This window comes from Arabidopsis thaliana, chromosome 4 (assembly GCF_000001735.4).
Source record: "Arabidopsis thaliana chromosome 4, partial sequence".
In the NCBI taxonomy this organism is placed as follows: Eukaryota; Viridiplantae; Streptophyta; class Magnoliopsida; order Brassicales; family Brassicaceae; genus Arabidopsis; species Arabidopsis thaliana.
In genome coordinates, this window is record NC_003075.7 from 7877478 (window position 1) to 7894453 (window position 16976).

The following is a 16976-nucleotide window of genomic DNA, read 5'->3' on the forward strand; positions in this document are numbered from 1 at the left end:
GATCTATAATTGAAACACAATATAAAACAAGAGAAAGAAAACATTATTCTAAACTAGAAAGCAATCCGGCCAAAAGATCAATGAGACACCGGAGATGGGCGGTGATACTCTAGACCTAAACTAGCCAACCGCCGCTATAGAAGCCAACATATGCCATAAGCTAGCCGACTACCACCGTAAATAGAAAACCTCATCGGGCAGAAAATCAGACATCTATGCTGAGAAAGTCAAAGGATTTTGGTCAGATAGCCGGTCAACAAATGCTGAAGAAGTCGTTGTTACCGGGAAAAAAAGCTGCGATGACTTCCTCTCTAAGTATTGTTCTTGTTAGAAAAATTTGATATATTAATTTTAAAAACTAAACATATAATATTTAAAAACATATAAATGGACAAATTCAATTTTAAAGAAATCTCATAGTTTAAGAAGCTCATTGCACATTGCTCATGATTTGTTTCTACAACAAAATGATTTGTGCTTGTTGCAAGTCCCCGTATCTACGAACTCGAGCAAACGAGCACACATTTATCTATGTTTTCTGCTTTTTCTGATATAAAATTTTAGATCTCCTAAAAATAAAATACATAAACTTTCACGAATTAGACCACTCCAGATACATCGAATCATTTTGATAGAAACTTACCCACACTGTATATTCTGAAACTGATAAAGATTAAAGTCTTATAAAAATCTTGAAAATTGATGTTTCCGATTCCTACAATACACCTTCAACATACAAAATAACTTAGAAAAAAATCTAGAAATTCAAATGCTCGACGTTAATCTCATTAATAGAAAATGTCTATATTCCGTTTAAAATAGTGACATTGTTTTTAAATATATATTTTAAAACAACATCTTACTATAAACCAAAAATATTTTTTCTTATGTTTCTTTATTTCTCCACAATAGTCACGCTACCTTTAGGTTTAAAATAAAATAAAAAGCTGAAAAAACATTCTTAAAAAACATTTTAAAAAAAACAAGTCACTATTTTAAAAATGAGACTAACCTCACACATTCAAACCTTTTTGGGTGTTTTCTTCATTATTTTGTATGGTGAAAGTTTGTTGTAGGAGTCGAAAATAATAGAAACTAAATGTTGGAGTCAAAAGAACTCTCAAGGTCTTTTAAGTGATTTTTTTTTTTCATTTTTTTTGTATTTCCTGAAAATTAGAAAAACATAATTGAATGCAACGCTGATATATACTTCTTTAATTAATTCAACAATGGAATAAAATAAGTAAAATTACATCAACGATGCACTCAATGATGTTCATTCAAACCCAGGGGAAAAAAATATCTCCTTGCTCATTTCTATTACCATGGAGATAAACACAAATATCATTTATAAGACATTTGGTCGTGTCTTTGGTTTGAAAGCAGTACAATGCTTGCTTGTACTACTGTGTACGATTAAGGAATTGTACTAAATCTTATTTTTTGGGGGCTGTAGATTCTTTTTGAGGATTTTTTTTAATTATAGTTGCCTTTAGTTTTCATGTGATTGGAATACAAAAACATTTTCATTTTTTTTTCTTGATTAAATAATGCATGTTTTCGTATCTACTAAAAAGATCGTGTTCTTTATGTACTGCAACGAAACACAAACTTTGTGTACTACATGAGATTATCTTCACTTCAAAGACGTCGTTTGTTGTTAAACTCTCCATTTTGCTTTTTCAAGACCAATCATAAATTATAATTTGCTTTCATTATTATTAACTAGGCCTTATTACTTTGTTTAATTCGAAGAAAATAAATCTTAGGCTCATGAACACCATTTCCTTTCATATTTGGGTATGTAAGTACACAAACTTTTCGTTGATTTGGAAACCACCAAGTCTAATGCTTTATTCACTAAAAATCTATTAAATTCATTTTTACAATGCTTATAACACTTGCTCGGTTTAAACTTTAAACAATATAGACCAACATCATGATAATAATGCAAGTTTACCAATAAGCTTATTAATCATATATAATTATTTTACTAATTTAATGAACTATATATTATCGGCTACGATATTCGTACATGGCTCGGACTAGGATTACACGGTTTGTTCTAATGATAAGAGTGTTTGCTAATTTGGTTCATTCCTTTAAAATAGACAAAGGCTGTGATGTTACAACATCTTATTACATCTCAGATTTCGGATTACATGATCACAAAACCTTTCAAAACAAATAATCTTATTACAAACATAATTTGGAGAAACCCAAAACTTCCAAAACAAGAAATTATTCATAAATATTTTAAATAAAATAGTTGAGAAGTATAAATTCTCATTTCTTCTCGTTCATGCCAAGACTGTTCTTCACACCGTCAAGAGCACCCTGAGCCATGTTCTTCACTGATTCACCGGTCTACATATATAGATTTAAGGACTCATATATCAGTTTTATTAGCAAATTTTATCCTCTAGTTTTGGTAGTTACACATATAAGTATATACAATACCTGGCCGAATAAACCAGCGGCTTGTTCCTGGTTATGTTGTGCAGATTTGTTAGCGGAATGAGATCCATCAGCGGTTTTGTCACGAGCTGATTGTGTCAAATCTGCAGCCTTGTCACGTGCTGATTGTGTCAAATCAGCAGTTTTGTCACATGCGGACTGTGCGGTTTGCTTCGCAGACTCGGTCCATTGCTCAGCTTTCTCCTACAATATCCATCAAAACCATATATAAACATCAACAAACTTAGGATTTGGTAAAACATTTATTTGAAAATACGGTTTGAAGTTGATAACTATAATGTATGAAAGATTGAGATAGGAGAACGGACTTGAGCTTGGCCTCTGTTCTGTCCGGCGTTGAATTGTTGTTGCGACATGATTGATGATTCAAAAAGGATGATGAGGATTTGAAGTTTGTGAGAGAATAAGTTCTTTTAGCTTTGATTGATTGAATTGGTTTGATACGAAGTGTATTTATAGTATTGCATTTTGAATTTAGAGTGATTAGTGAATAAGACCTATTTTAATTTTTGTGATGTTGAGAGAATTGTGGGTGACCATTTGTGGTTCCTAACATATTCTTTGACTCTTTCTCTTCTTTTACTTTTTCTTTAAACATTAAAAATACTACAAATAATAGTTTTTATTCTCCCCAAAATAGAAACCAAACTTGGAACAATGAAAACTTAGAAAGCAAAACCATTGTTTTTACGGATCCTGGTTATCTCATTGAGTTGATAGCGAATCAGTAAATTTATAAGAAGCTAATTTTTATCGGCAATAATCACAATTTAAAACTTCAAAGTCACTTTTATAGTCAGTAATTTTTTTGTATAGATCGACTAATAAAGAAATTAAAGAAAAAAGGATAATTGGTAGGATGGAATTAATGACCAAACTTCAACCTTTTGATTTCGTAGTTATGATACAAGCCAACTCAACATTGATTTTTTATTCTAAAGTAAATGGATGACTAAACGTTTATTATATCACAAACATGAGTTTACCCTATTTTATTCCAAGATGAGTTTGGCTACAAGATATTCTTCAGTTTTGGTTCGAGCACACTTAAGGTTATTCTTCGCTTTTCAGTTCAAAGAGCTTTTGTAGATATTATCTTTGTTGAGTAATAAATATAGCATTACCAAAAAATAGCAACACGAAAATAAAATATAATGTTGAAATATAGTCACTGCTGTAATATAGTGTCATTTGAAAAAGATTGTGTGTCGTGGATAGCAAGTTTCGAACCTTGTTTAGGAGAGTTTCGGCCACGCTTAGAAAAAAAACATATAACAAAGTATTTTATTTATATATTTTTTTTACTTTAGAATATAGGTTTGAACTTCTTTTAAGTTTTAAAATGTAACTCTTCCACTTTGGTATTTATTTTACTAAAACTAAGTTTCACTACTTTCAAACTTTTCAACTTCTTTCATTTCTTCAAAGGTCTCCCACTTAATCTGTTGTCATTTCTAAATAGAAAAATATAAATTGACTTTGTAAAATTACATCCAATAGATACTCAAATTTTAAAACAAAGAGACCTTTCATCTTATATCGCAACAATTAATTAATATGACCTTTGTTACACCACTTCCACACACATTTTGAAAAAAATTGATTTTCCCCATTTTACCCAATATTTAACAAGTTCATACTAGAGTTTACACGTTAGAGCTTTATGTTTTATATATGTAGTGATCTGTAACACTAATTTACATTCACAACATGATTACTTGACTTCACAGACATGAAAGCTTTTATCATTTAATCTGAAAATGAGATGATTTTCCACATTTGTTTCATTTTTCACATTTGAAGTTGTACAAAACGTTTGTTTCTCCTAAAAACACTTGTGTCATCCAGACTAAAAAAGGCTTTTCATGAGTTTAAGAATGAATTTAAAATTCATAAGCGAATAAAAGTAACTTCTAGTGGTAACATCTTATCAGTTGGTGTATCGTAGCACAATATCCTTTGTTCAAGATTCGACATTGTCTTTAGGAAGTGTTTCACCTGCTTCTCTATGTCTTCGTCGTCATAAGATCACCAAAGAGTATTTCCTTCCCCCCCCCCTCCAACGTTTGCATAAACACCCATCCTCGTTGCACATTGTTTAGTACGTATATTCGTTATGCAGATAAAAAGAGACTATTTCAAAATTTATTTATGTGTAAAAGCAAATCAATTGTTAATGTGAATAATGTGTATGCTACTTTAAAGACGAGAGTTTCTAGATTGGATAATTGTTGAGTAGATATGGTAGATTTCTACTCTACACATGATACAATAATTAACAGTATCAGGTAGTTGAATACATATATTGTTTCACTACTGTCATTAAGCACTTGAAATTAAAACCGAGTTAGCTATATATATCATAACTAACTAATTTTCAATTGTTAACTTTTGTCAAAAAAGATGGGACTGACCTTAAAATTGTCACAAGAGAAGTAGAGGATATTAACATTCCATATTCCCATGAGAAAGTTTTTCAAAATATTTTTGTCTTTGAGTTTTAAAGTAAGTTCTTCTTAACATGTTATATGTATAATATGATCATGTGTCGTTTAAAGTTCGAGACTAAATTCAACAAACGAATCAAAACTTGCTTGTTGATACTCATCACCCATATTATCAAAATATTCTATGTATACCATATTTGGATTATCGACAGTGACACATTCTCATTAGCCTCATTAACATCTTGAACCTTATAAAAAAAGTTTTAAAACGAAAAAACTTTAGCCTCTTGAGGATTGAAATAAACACGGTCACTGAATAAGGTTGAAGTTCCAAATAAGTACTAGTTCTGCTTCAAATTAAATAGTTCTAACTCTTCGAGCACATGACATCCAAATAGAAGTTTGTTAAACGTTTATACCAAATCTTGACTTTGATGACGTTTAACAAAGCTTCTATCTGGATGTCATGTGCTCGAAAAATTAGTACTAATTAATTTGAAGGGGAACTTGAACTATTTGGAACCTCAACCTTGTTTCGTGTGACCATGTCTATTCCAACCCTCAAGAAACTGAAGTTTTTTTGTTCTGAAACTTTTTATGTGTTTAAGGATGTTGGCTAATGAGAATGTGTCACTGTCATTTGATATTTCAAATATGGTCAACCTAGAATACTTTGATATTAAGACTGATAAGTATCAACAAGCGAGTTTTGATTCGTTTGTTGAAGCTAGTCTCGGACTTCAATGACACTTGATATGTTCATACATGTAACATGTGAAGAAGAACTTATTTTGGAACCCAAAGACAAGAATAGTTTGAAAACCTTTCTCATGAGAATATGCAATGTTAAGATCCTTTACTTGTCTTGTGACACTCTTAAGGTCAGTCCCATCTTTTTTGTTAAAGTTTACAATTGACAATTAGTTAGTGATGACATAGTTTAACTTGGTTTTTGTTTCACGTACTTAATGACTGAAGTGAAACAATACCAGTATTCAACAACCTGATACAAACCGGTATTCATAAAAAGAGAATATTTGAAAATTTATTTATGTGTAAAAGCATATTAATTGTTAATGTGAATAATGTGTATGCTACTTTAAAGACGAGAGTTTCTAGATTGGATAATTCTTGAGTAGATATGGTAGATTTCCACTCTACACACGATACAATAGTTAACAGCATCAGGTAGTTGAATACAAATATTGTTTCACTACAGTCATTAAGCGCCTGAAGTTAAAACCGAGTTAGCTATATCATAACTAACTAATTTTCAATTGTTAACTTTTGTCAAAAAAGATGGGACCGACCTTAAGATTGTCACAAGACAAAGAGAGGATATTAACATTCCATATTCCCATGAGAAGGTTTTTCAAAATATTTTTGTCTTTGAGTTTTAAAGTAAGTTCTTCTTAACATGTTATATGTATAATATGATCATGTGTCGATCAAAGTTCGAGACTAAATTCAACAAGCGAATCAAAACTTGTTTGTTGATACTCATCACCCATATTATCAAAATATTCTATATGTATACCATATTTGGATTATCTCATGAGAATGTGTCACTGTCATTTGATAATTCAAATATGGTCAACCTAAAATACTTTGATATTAAGACTGATAAGTATCAACAAGCGAAGTTTTGATTTGCTTGTTGAAGCTAGTCTCGGACTTCAAATGACACTTGATATGTTCATACATGTAACATGTGAAGAAGAACTTATTTTGGAACCCAAAGACATGAATAGTTTGAAAACCTTTCTCATGAGAATATGCAATGTTAAGATCTTTTACTTGTCTTATGACACTCTATAGGTCAGTCCCATCTTTTTTGTTAAAGTTTACAATTGACAATTAGTTAGTGATGATATAGTTAACTTGGTTTTTGTTTCACGAACTTAATGACTGAAGTTAAACAATACAGGTATTCAACAACCTGATTCAGTTAACTATTTTGCCATGTATAGAGAGGGAATCACTGCCAAATCTACTCAAGAATTTTCCAAATCTAGAAACCTTCTTCTATGAAGTAACATACACATTCTTGATATTAACAACTGACATGATTTTACACAGTAATAAATTTTGAAACGGTCTCATTTTATGTTTCATGGTGTGCAACACGAATATACTAAAAGATGTGTCGACGAAGATAAGTGCTTTTGAAAATGTTCGGATGATTATGGTGGAGGGAGAGATGGTATGATAGGAGAAGTCTTTTGCTCATAGAAGTAGAGTGCTAACAGTTCACAATGACTTTACAATCTATGTGGCTCCTTGAAACAATAAACTATGGATGTGCATAACTAATGGACAATCTTCATATTTAGGAATGACTAAAATATCTTAACTAATGCTTAAACACTCATGTGTCACCAAATAACAATACATGGAACATGAGTGTCAATAATGACCTTGTATTGTAATGGGTCGCTGGTTTAGTTGAAGTTCCAGTAGCACATACCGAAACTACATTCCTTTTTTATGGAGTAATTCTGTTTTAGGATATTTTTAGGGTTTTTGGATTTTGTATAAGACAAAAAAAAACACAAACACAATAAGCTACTTAACTAGAAAATAACATCATCATATAATTTGACTAAATAAACAAATCACTTCTTCGTGGTTTTGTTGATGAGAGACATGTGGATGTGAGAGACTACTCCTTATCCACCAATTGTTACTTTGATAAATGGATCAAGATCCCTATCTCCTGCGATCACCAACTATAAATGCATTAGAGTAATCCTCTTTATTTTCTTATCATTGATTGTGTTTTTCGGTAACTCAATAACCTATGAAGTTAGGCACTCTAGGATTGAAGCCATGTAGTCAACAACAATAGCACCAAGTCGACCATGTTGTAGATACTCTAGTCTTGAGTTGCATGTGAATACGACCCACTAGAAATTGAAATAAACAAAGAAATTTCATTTTTTGTAGTATAATTTGATAAAATTTTATACTGATATTGTTTCTTTGTTTCTTTCAGTTTCAAGTGGCTCGTATTCACAAGCAACTTAAGAACAGAGTTTCTGCACATAGTAGTGTTGGTGCGACTGATGTTGTCTACATGACTTCAATCCTTGAATACCTAACTACAGAGGTTCTTCAGTTGGCCGAAAACACTAGCAAAGATTTAAAAGTGAAGAGGATAACTCCAAGGCATTTGCAGTTGGCGATCAGAGGAGATGAAGAGCTTGACACACTCATCAAAGGAACAATTATTGGAGGAAGTGTGATCCCTCACATCCACTAGTCTCATCAACAAAACAACCAAGGAGTGATTTGTTTCTTAAGTTAACTAATATGATGTGATATGCTAGTTAAGTAGCTTATGGTGTTTCAGTTACTCTAGTTTTGGATCGGAGAAGTAGTTTAAGTGTTAAGTCTTGAGACATCATAATTTTACGTCTCATCTCGTAAACGATAGGAGAAGTTCTTTGCTCCTAGAGTTTTGGTGCTAAACAATTCACAGTGATATGCATTCCATGTGGCTCCTTAAAACACTCAACCATGCATGCACAAGCAGTGGACCATCTTCATATTCATGACTGACTAAAATATTGTCATCAATGCTTACTAATATGTCAAATTGTAGTAACTCGGTGGTTTAATTGAAGTTTCATTGTTATATATATGGCGTATAGGCCTAAAGTTGTATGAAGTTTTGATTGATGAGTTAAGACATCGTATTATATAAAGTAGGATTTTCAAGTTACTAACTCAACTGATTAAGACACAAGTCAAGTACTTTGAGGAGATATCGACATGTATCAAATTTAATTTTGTTAATATATTTAAAATAAAAAATAGAAAATTTTCTAATCCTTTCAAAAAATATATACATAAATCACATTATTAATAAAATGGGTTTAAAAAAAAATTAGGAACCTATTCAAAAATGTTTTTTTTTGGGTGTATATTTTAATTCGATATATTTCAGCTTGACATATTACACAACTGTATTTCACGAAGCGAGACATATTTCAAAATTTCAATTAATCAATTAGATTTTAATGCGTGTTTTAATATTTTTCAGTTGTGAAACTTAAATAGGCTTATCCTTTTATTTTCTTAAGAAAAACAAAAAATAATATTGAATACATATCCATGTAAATTACAATATTTAATTATAAAATATATATGTAATTGTGAAAATAGTATCAAAATGAATGGGGGATTAAAAATTTAGTCGTCATTTTTTAGTAAGACATTTAAGATAAGCTAATGATTTCAATGTTTTCCTTACATAGTATAGACGTTTAGTAAAGATTTTTTTTAAAAGACATAATAGATAGATAGAGTAGACTAATTGAGATGAGAGTTACAACATTAAACTAACTATATGTTGGTTAAGTTTTTTTTTTTTAATTTAAACTACAAAACCTTTTATATATAAAATCAACTCATACTTTTTACACAAACTGAAAAGAAAATCATTTGGGCGCGCGCGTTCAAACTCAAATATATAATAAAGTTGAGATTGTTCTCATATTTGAATCACTGTTAGAAATGAAAATAACATTTGAAAGACATAAATTTCTATCTAATCAATAGAAGTCTCATATCCACAAAAGATAAAAAAAAAAAAAAAAAAAAAATCTCTTATCAAATTTCTATCTAACTAATTTGACGGATATTATGCTAATTAAAAGTCTCAAATAAAAACTAAAAAACAAAAACAAAAGAAGACAAGACGTACCGTACCGTTGACACAAAGCATCCGTGCATCATTTCTGTCACTTTTTCCGACAAAGCACGTATATTCTGTCTACTTTCATCACAGATCTACGCAGTAATTAACAAAATATCTATTAAGAATCAAAAACACATAGAAAAAGAGAATAAAAACCAACTGATTAGATCTAAATCTGTATCGTTTTCGCTAACCATATCGACAGTGTAATCCATTGGAGAATTCTTTCAGTTTTTCTTTGCTTGCTTGGTCTTAATCCTAAATCAATAAAAGTTAAATAGTTTAAGACAAGTATATCTGAAATTTGATCGAATATTTTATATTGCTTGCCTGAAATGGATTCCTTCTTCCCGTACTGCTACAAAAGCAAATCTAACGTTGACACACTGCCGATTACACCGAGAGCTATATCTTCTCGCCTTTGGATTCTGCTTCATCTTCAACCATGGATCAGAGAAGTTTTTGGTTCTTTGGGCGGCTGTGTTCTTGTCTTGCTATGCTACGATATATATATCTATACAGAAGAAACAAAAGGTTTGTAAACCCTAATTATCTTTTTTGTCAGAGGGGGCATGTGTCACAACGTGTTTGGACAACAAATAATCTAAAATCTTATCACAAGGTTTGTTTGGACAACAAATGTAAAGATTTCTTTCCATAAAAATTAATTTGAATAATAGGACTATTCTAATTTTAAAAGATTTCTTTCTATGTATAACAAACTATTCGAAAATGTATGAATGAACTGTGATACCAAAAAAAAATTCTGTTGTGAAATAGAGTAATAAATTTTGCAGTGGTGAATTTTACAGAATCCAGATTGTCTGTTAAATGCTAAGACTTCATACGCTTGGAGATCGTTGTTGCAAAGTCGAGATTTGCAAAGACAAGGTCTATGATTTGCTATGGAGACGACTCGATGATCAACGCTTGGTCCGATCCCTGGTTGCCTTCACATCCACCAAGACTGCCACGGCCTCGTAATCAAACTGATGGAAATTATATGGTCTAAGACTGTGTGAAAGCCACAGGAAACAGCTGGAACGAAACAAAAATTTGATAGTGCTTGCAGAGGAAGATGTCAAAGAAAGTTTAGCAATCAAGCTCAGCCACATTTCCAATAATTAGCCATGTGGATCCTTTGGAGATTGTGGAAGAGTAGGAATTTGGTAATGTTTCAACGAAAGAGTCTCTCTGCGTAAATGTTATTTTTCTGGCCAAGAATGATATGAAACAATGGAAGTTTACAGAAGAAGCAACAAAATCATCAAAGAAGCAACGAAATAAGCCATACGTTTTGGAGATGACGGCCAAAGAATTAGACAAAGTGTAACTATATATGATTGATCCTTTGTCAATGGAAGATTACAGTCAAATCAGGTTGAGTTATCAAATATTATTTGGTTACTTATCTTGTATCAGGTCAAAGCACATGCAGAGTAACTATGAATGCTCTCGAAAGCTAACTACAAGCGCTTTGATCATGGTAATGCAACACTGTTGGACTAAAGGATACACGAAGGTTATTTTTTGAAGGTGACTGTCTAGTTTTCAGTCTCACTTTTATGTTCCTTCTATTATCACGAATGCCTTATATTGTGACTATTGAAACTCTTGACACCACTATTAATAACGTCAGATGTTAAAACAAAAAAAAAACTAGTGGTGAAAAGAATGAAAATGTTAAGAGTGATATATAATAGGTAGGTGTGTTAATTTTAATGTCAACATAAAATCTATCTTTTAAAAATTATATGATCCAACGTCCCACTATGGTTAAAAGTTTTAGATAAAATTTTAATTTATTATCCTTCACGAATCAAGCACATCTAACATTAATGTTAATTACTATATTAATCTCCACCCGTATTTTTTCACGTAAGAGTTTTGGTCATGGGAATGAAACATTGTTGGAGTAGAGGATACAAGAAGGTTGCTTTAATTTTGAAGATGACTGTTGGGGAGCATTGGTGGATATACTCAATCACAAAACGATTAACTTTGGAGCCAAGTTATTGGAAGATGCAAGATATTGAAAGATCAAGATAGACTAAGTCAATCAGTCTCACTTTTGTGTTCCTTCTATCATCACGAATGCCTTACATTGTGACTATTTAAACTAACGACACCATATTAATAAAGTCAAATGTTAAAAAAAAGCAGTGAAAACAGTGAAAATTTTAAGAGTGATAATAGGTAGGTGTGTTTATAAATACTAAACTGTTTGAATTCATTAATAAATAAGTGAGAAAAGTTTTAAAATAATTTTGGCATTTGACATAATAATGGTTTTGATACATTATATAAGATGTAGATAACAATATTGTAAGAACACATGTTTGTATATGTGTTTATAAATTGTTTGTACTTTGGTTTATGGTTCATACTTATCAATTTATCTTATCAGTGATTTACGCTGTTTTCTGTATCGAAATTATTTATCATTTTCATCTGACTATTTTTGATAGATTAGACCATAAGCAACGCTAGTCCCTTATAAGATGCTATTTCAATAAATCAAAAAAAAAAAAAAAATAGAAAGGAAGGGACTGAGGAGAGAAGGGCTCCAAAAACCCTGATGAGGGACAATCTCAACACCAATTATACACGTGTAGGTTTTTTAGTAGTCAAACAATATTAAAAAATTTTAAAATATAATTGTAAAACTAAAATAAGAGAAAATCCCGTTTTGATATTTTCAATTGGATTAGGGATGTTCAAGCTTCGAAGAAACGATTTCAGGAGTGCAGATTCACATGGGTCAATCGAAAACAGAACAAACCGACGGATATTCTTGCCAAGGGTCGCTTACTCCAGAATGAACAATTTAAATTTTACTCTTACGTTCCGATTGTAATTTCCTCAGCCTTACAGCTGGACAACTCTGGTTCATAATATCAATGGAAAAGAAGATGCTAAAACAAAATAAAAAGTTAAAATATCACCCTGTAAAGTCACAAAAGTTTAAAATAACTTAAAAATTAAAAATCTATCTAGCTAGAAGCTATATTATATCTTATATGTAAAATAGAACATATTTTAGTAAAGGTTTTAATTTTAGTTTTCAGAAGGAAATCCAATTTTTTAAAATTATATGTTTAGTGTCACTAAACATATAAAGACACTAAACATATAATTTTAAAATTTTAGATTTTCTTCTGAACACTAAAATAATAAACTTTACTAAATTAGTGTTTAATTTTCCATGTTTCAAGTTTTGCAAAACCGTTTGTTTCTTCCAAAAACAATTTTGTCATCTAGACTAAAGGAGGCCTTTCATGAGTTTAAGAATGACTTTAAGATTCAAAACCTAATTTTGCATATTTAATTGTCTCATCTTTTCCAAATACAGAATCGTGGGTGAATAAATGTAATTTCTAATGGTATCATCAAATGATTTGGTGTATCGTAGCACAACATCAATTGTTCAAGATTCGGCATTGTCTTCAGAAAGTGGTTGACCTACTTGATTTGATCAGCTGTGTCTTCGTTGTCATCACAAAGTTCGTTAATCTCTATTATCAAGTCCGGTGAAGGTCCTTAAGATATTTAAGTTTGAAGAAATTTGTGATGACAATGAAGACATAAAGGAGCAGATCGAGCACGTCAAACACTTCCTAATTAAAGCAATGCCAAATCTTGATCAGGTGATGTTGTGGTAGGATAAACCAAATGATCTAATGAATGTCATGAGATGGTGTAGTCTTTTTAGACGACTACGTCATCTCCATGATCTGATGAATGTCACTTGCAACATCTTTCCCGCTTCTAGTATCCTAGCTGAGCTTGAAAAACTCATGGCTTTGGGCTTAGCTAGAAAGACTTAATCTCTTCATTTTCAGGCCAAATTTCCCAACCAAGCTTCTTTAGCTAACCTTCTAAAGTGCAATGTAAGCTAAATAAATAGTACATACAATGCGGAATTCCGGACTTTAGGGACTCTAGCAGAGACTTTGTTCATAACAATCAAACCATGGAATCCGTAACACTTGATCCGCCCGTAGGCGTCTATCAAGGTTTTAAAATTCACTCCAACTGTGGTGTCGAGACCCGCTTTCTCGCTCTTAATGAGGTTTCAAGACACGCTTTCCTGATAGTTACTCTAGTTCTTGTATCGAGTTTGTTCACATTGGATATTTCATGTCGATACAAGGCAACTTTATCTCTTTTTCTAACGTTCATCTAAAAATTATAAAACCAGAAATTTTAGCAAAAAACTTTAGGGACATAGTCGGATGACTATTTTAGTTTTTCAGTGACCACTAGTACATGAACAGAATGACCTACAACCGATAATCATTTCAACTACAACCAAAAACTAATTATAATTAGAAATGCATTACTAGGCTAGTCTTAACATAATATATGAACTCAGTGGCCTACATTTACTATCATCAATTGCTTTTTCCAACATCAGAGAAGAATAAAGAAAAAAAATACCCAATGTATTATAAAATATAGAAATTCAACTTAAGTAGATTTATTTACTGTTTTAATTAAGCTAGTTCTCGCTTTCGCCACACGAGACATGGTAGAAGCATCCATTCAACATCACAAGTTGGCTTATCCCCTTTAAGGACTTACTTATTATTATTCAAAGCACAATTGAGATGAAATTACAAGCCACAAGAGTCACATACAATTCATGTATGAAGAAAAAGGATGATTGGCTTGTCGTTCCATCTAGATTGTGCTTTCAATAGTGATAAATCAGGTCGCAAGGATGATAAGCCAAGTTTATATTGGTGGATACTTCCATTGCTTCTCTTGTGGCAAAAACAACATCAATCTGAGTAAAATAAAAGAGTCTATCTTTTTCCAATTAGGTTCTACATTTAATGCAACTCTGAATAGACTTTTAGTTTTTATATTTTCCCTTACTTAAGTGTTGGAAGAAGCAATTGATTATCGTAAAGAAATACAGAATAGTATATGTACTTTGTTGTAGTCCTCTCTTAGCTCAGAAGCTTGTAAAGGTAAAAAAAAAGTACATAACACTATCTGAAACGTAGAGAAAGCTATGAAGATCATTTGCGTCTAGAGGTGGAGTGCTATACATAGTGACATACAATCCAAGTGGCTCCATGAAAAACTAAACCATGTATGCACAACCAATGGACCATCTTCATTCATTGCTCATGGAATAAATTCCATTCATTGTTTTAAGATATTTTTAATGTTTTTGGATTTTGTATAAAAATCCCGTTTATGCATAGATATGTATTGACTTTTTATATATTGATTAATAAAGCTACGTTGAGATTGTTCTCCCATATGTGAATCACTAATGAATTTAACATTTGAAAGACATGAATTTTTATCTAATCAATAATAAGTCTCATATATTAAAGAAAAACAAAACAAATCAAATCAAAAATAGTCTTTTATCTAATCAATTTTTCTCTAACCAACTTGACAGATGTTATGCTAACTAAAAGTCTCAAATCTATAAAAACAAAACAAAACAAAAGAAGACGTACCGTTGAAAGTGTATCACTTCTGTCACTTTTTCCCGACAGCTCGTAGTGCACTTTCATCACAGATCTACAGAGTAATTTACAACAAATCTTTTAAGAATATATATATATATATATATATATATATATATATATATATATATATGACAAAGAATAAAACCCAACTGATTATATTGGAATCTGTATTGTTTCCCTAACCATGTGAGAATTCATTTAGTTTTTGTTTGCTTGCTTGGTCTAACAACTAAATCAATAAAAGTTGAATGGTTTAAGACAACTACACAAATACATGTTCAATCTATATGTATCAAAAGTTGATTGAATATGAGTTGAACATTAAGAAGAAAAACAAGACACGTGAATGTACCTTGTATAGTAGAAGATTCAACACCCTGTAATCAAAGGACTTCAAATGAATTTCTCTCATCACATGTATCTTCAAATGTAAAGCAAAATCAAAGAGACAACAATATACTGAACCAGTTACCTTGTTTTAGATTGAAAGAGCATTAAGCTTTCTTTCTAACGCCAATACTCTTCACCCGACTTAACCTCACGTTGTATTCTAAACCCATGCAACAAATTAACGACATATGTTTGTCCGTTTCCTGATAAAACAGTAAGAAAATAAAATAAAAAGTTATAGCAAGGAATTATCTTACCTGTAAAAAAAAAATGAATTACATGTGTGTCAAAAAGGCCCTCACGTTCAAGCAGATATCCAAGCGGCTTTTACGGGTTAGCTTCAAACAAAACTCGTGATTCAGCAAACCACATATATATAAAGGACTCAAAATCAAGCGATTAAAACGAATCTGTACCTTTAATTTCGCTAACCATATCGACATTTTAATCCATTGGAGAATTCTTTTACTTTTTGTTTGTTTATTACGATCTAACAAATAAGTCAATAGAAGTTAATTAGTTTAAGACAAGTATATATCTGATATTTGATACGAAAATAAAATATGTCTTACCTGAATTTGATTCCTTCTTCTCGTAAAATGAGATCTTCATTTCCACCATTCTCGCCTTCGGATTCTGCTTCTTCGATCTTCAACAATGGATCAGAGAAGTCGTTGCCTCTTTACGCGGCTAGGGTTTTTCTTTACATGGTGGCTATCAAAAAGGTGTGAAGTGTTTGATATGTTTGGCTATATATATGTATACAGAAGAAAAGGAATCGTAAACCCTAATTATCTTTTTCTTTCTAGAGTGTGTCATCATCCTGACAGGTGTCACAACGTCTTTGGACAACAAAATTTCTTACCCTATATGGCCTTATCATTTACTCAGTGTATCTTATCCCAAACTCTCTTTATTTCAGCAAATGCTATATATTAATCTAATTATTGTTATTTTTTCTTTTGATTTTTATTTATTTTTGTTTGTCTTTTTTTTTTTCTTGCTTACAGGATTGGTTTTGTACTTTGTCTATAAAATAAATAAATCTAATCTAATTTTAATACCTTTTCTTAATTAATTTAGTGTCAAAATATTTTTTTCAAAAACAAACTATTTGAAAATATGTGAATTTTAATATGAAAAGGATTCAATGGTGAAAAAGTGAAAATGTAAGTGCCGATGAGCCGAAAGCTTAAAAATAATTTTGGTGTCTAATGTAATAATGGTTTGATTATAAAAAATAAATTAATAATGGTTTGAATATATATTGTAAGAAAAATCTTTAAATTATTAAAAATATGCAAAAAAAAAAGAATATGACTTAGAAATATTAAATGCATCACTTTTTTTAGTGTTCATACGTATCGTTTTATCCTTCCCACCAAAAAAAATACGTATCGTTTTATCCTCTCCCTGATTGATGCCTTATTCTATATATGTTGAAACTTTCACATTCTCCTTACTATC

The 16976-nt window shown here is 31.1% G+C and overlaps 4 protein-coding genes, 2 long non-coding RNA genes and 6 other non-coding genes across 15 annotated transcripts; 4 read left to right on the forward strand and 8 right to left on the reverse strand.

Annotated features, from left to right (window-relative positions):
- Positions 1-707: 707 nt before the first annotated feature.
- Positions 708-1084, reverse strand: MIR857. Its single transcript, NR_142328.1, has one exon. It is a non-coding gene; the product is annotated as a microRNA ath-MIR857 precursor (primary transcript).
- Positions 1085-1174: 90 nt separating this feature from the next.
- Positions 1175-1283, reverse strand: MIR397b. Its single transcript, NR_142329.1, has one exon. It is a non-coding gene; the product is annotated as a microRNA ath-MIR397b precursor (primary transcript).
- A 797-nt stretch (positions 1284-2080) lies between these two features.
- UNE15 (Late embryogenesis abundant protein (LEA) family protein) lies at positions 2081-6449 on the reverse strand. 2 transcript variants are annotated; one of them, NM_001340867.1, is made up of 4 exons: positions 6004-6449; positions 2787-4656; positions 2461-2661; positions 2081-2367 (listed from the first exon to the last, which is right to left on the reverse strand). In NM_001340867.1, exons 2-4 carry the CDS (start codon positions 2832-2834, stop codon positions 2287-2289), a joined length of 330 nt encoding a protein of 109 aa, NP_001329208.1. In that variant the 5' UTR covers positions 2835-4656; positions 6004-6449; the 3' UTR covers positions 2081-2286. The 2 variants fall into 2 exon arrangements, with proteins under 2 accessions (NP_001329208.1, NP_193092.1); NM_117430.3 differs by having other exon boundaries at positions 2787-6449.
- Positions 4444-4664, forward strand: AT4G06105. The gene has a single exon (NR_141964.1). It is a non-coding gene; the product is annotated as an other RNA (long non-coding RNA).
- MIR5996 lies at positions 5288-5412 on the reverse strand. Its single transcript, NR_141965.1, has one exon. It is a non-coding gene; the product is annotated as a microRNA ath-MIR5996 precursor (primary transcript).
- Positions 6450-7038: 589 nt separating the features above from the next.
- Positions 7039-8505, forward strand: HTA4 (histone H2A 4; the record flags this gene model as incomplete). 2 transcript variants are annotated; one of them, NM_001203788.1, is made up of 3 exons in its annotated part: positions 7039-7128; positions 7587-7670; positions 7921-8505. In NM_001203788.1, 3 exons carry the CDS (start codon positions 7105-7107, stop codon positions 8185-8187), a joined length of 375 nt encoding a protein of 124 aa, NP_001190717.1. The 2 variants fall into 2 exon arrangements, with proteins under 2 accessions (NP_001190717.1, NP_193093.1); NM_117431.1 differs by lacking the exon at positions 7587-7670 and having other exon boundaries at positions 7921-8187.
- MIR841a lies at positions 7774-7985 on the reverse strand. The gene has a single exon (NR_142330.1). It is a non-coding gene; the product is annotated as a microRNA ath-MIR841a precursor (primary transcript).
- Positions 8506-9962: 1457 nt separating the features above from the next.
- AT4G13572 (uncharacterized protein) lies at positions 9963-11271 on the forward strand (the record flags this gene model as incomplete). The annotated part of the gene is made up of 5 exons (NM_001160758.2): positions 9963-10161; positions 10467-10572; positions 10659-10717; positions 10878-10956; positions 11050-11271. 5 exons carry the CDS (start codon positions 9963-9965, stop codon positions 11159-11161), a joined length of 555 nt encoding a protein of 184 aa, NP_001154230.1. The 3' UTR covers positions 11162-11271.
- A 113-nt stretch (positions 11272-11384) lies between these two features.
- On the reverse strand, positions 11385-11595 carry AT4G06115. The gene has a single exon (NR_141966.1). It is a non-coding gene; the product is annotated as an other RNA (long non-coding RNA).
- Positions 11596-12146: 551 nt separating this feature from the next.
- Positions 12147-12753, forward strand: AT4G06120. The gene has a single exon (NR_144078.1). It is a non-coding gene; the product is annotated as an uncharacterized misc_RNA (transcript).
- Positions 12754-12771: 18 nt separating this feature from the next.
- On the reverse strand, positions 12772-16284 carry AT4G13575 (uncharacterized protein). Of its 2 annotated transcripts, none has more exons than NM_001340868.1 (6): positions 16082-16284; positions 15926-15999; positions 15812-15847; positions 15592-15712; positions 15270-15496; positions 12772-15171 (listed from the first exon to the last, which is right to left on the reverse strand). In NM_001340868.1, exons 1-4 carry the CDS (start codon positions 16128-16130, stop codon positions 15614-15616), a joined length of 258 nt encoding a protein of 85 aa, NP_001328168.1. In that variant the 5' UTR covers positions 16131-16284; the 3' UTR covers positions 12772-15171; positions 15270-15496; positions 15592-15613. The 2 variants fall into 2 exon arrangements, with proteins under 2 accessions (NP_001328168.1, NP_001118976.1); NM_001125504.2 differs by having other exon boundaries at positions 14843-15171; positions 15472-15496; positions 16082-16250.
- On the reverse strand, positions 13093-13242 carry MIR3932b. The gene has a single exon (NR_141967.1). It is a non-coding gene; the product is annotated as a microRNA ath-MIR3932b precursor (primary transcript).
- Positions 16285-16976: the final 692 nt, after the last annotated feature.

What these genes read in the sequence shown, in the direction of transcription:
- UNE15 (NM_001340867.1), bottom strand. Translation starts at nt 2,834, where the DNA reads ATGTCGCAACAACAATTCAACGCCGGACAGAACAGAGGCCAAGCTCAA. An exon ending in AGAACAGAGGCCAAGCTCAA is followed by an intron (nt 2,662 to 2,786) that starts GTCCGTTCTCCT and finishes TGGATATTGTAG; the next exon opens with GAGAAAGCTGAGCAATGGAC. An exon ending in CCGCTGGTTTATTCGGCCAG is followed by an intron (nt 2,368 to 2,460) that starts GTATTGTATATA and finishes CTATATATGTAG; the next exon opens with ACCGGTGAATCAGTGAAGAA.
- AT4G13575 (NM_001340868.1), bottom strand. Translation starts at nt 16,130, where the DNA reads ATGGTGGAAATGAAGATCTCATTTTACGAGAAGAAGGAATCAAATTCA. An exon ending in GAAGAAGGAATCAAATTCAG is followed by an intron (nt 16,000 to 16,081) that starts GTAAGACATATT and finishes CTTATTTGTTAG; the next exon opens with ATCGTAATAAACAAACAAAA. An exon ending in GCTTGGATATCTGCTTGAAC is followed by an intron (nt 15,713 to 15,811) that starts GTGAGGGCCTTT and finishes CTGTTTTATCAG; the next exon opens with GAAACGGACAAACATATGTC.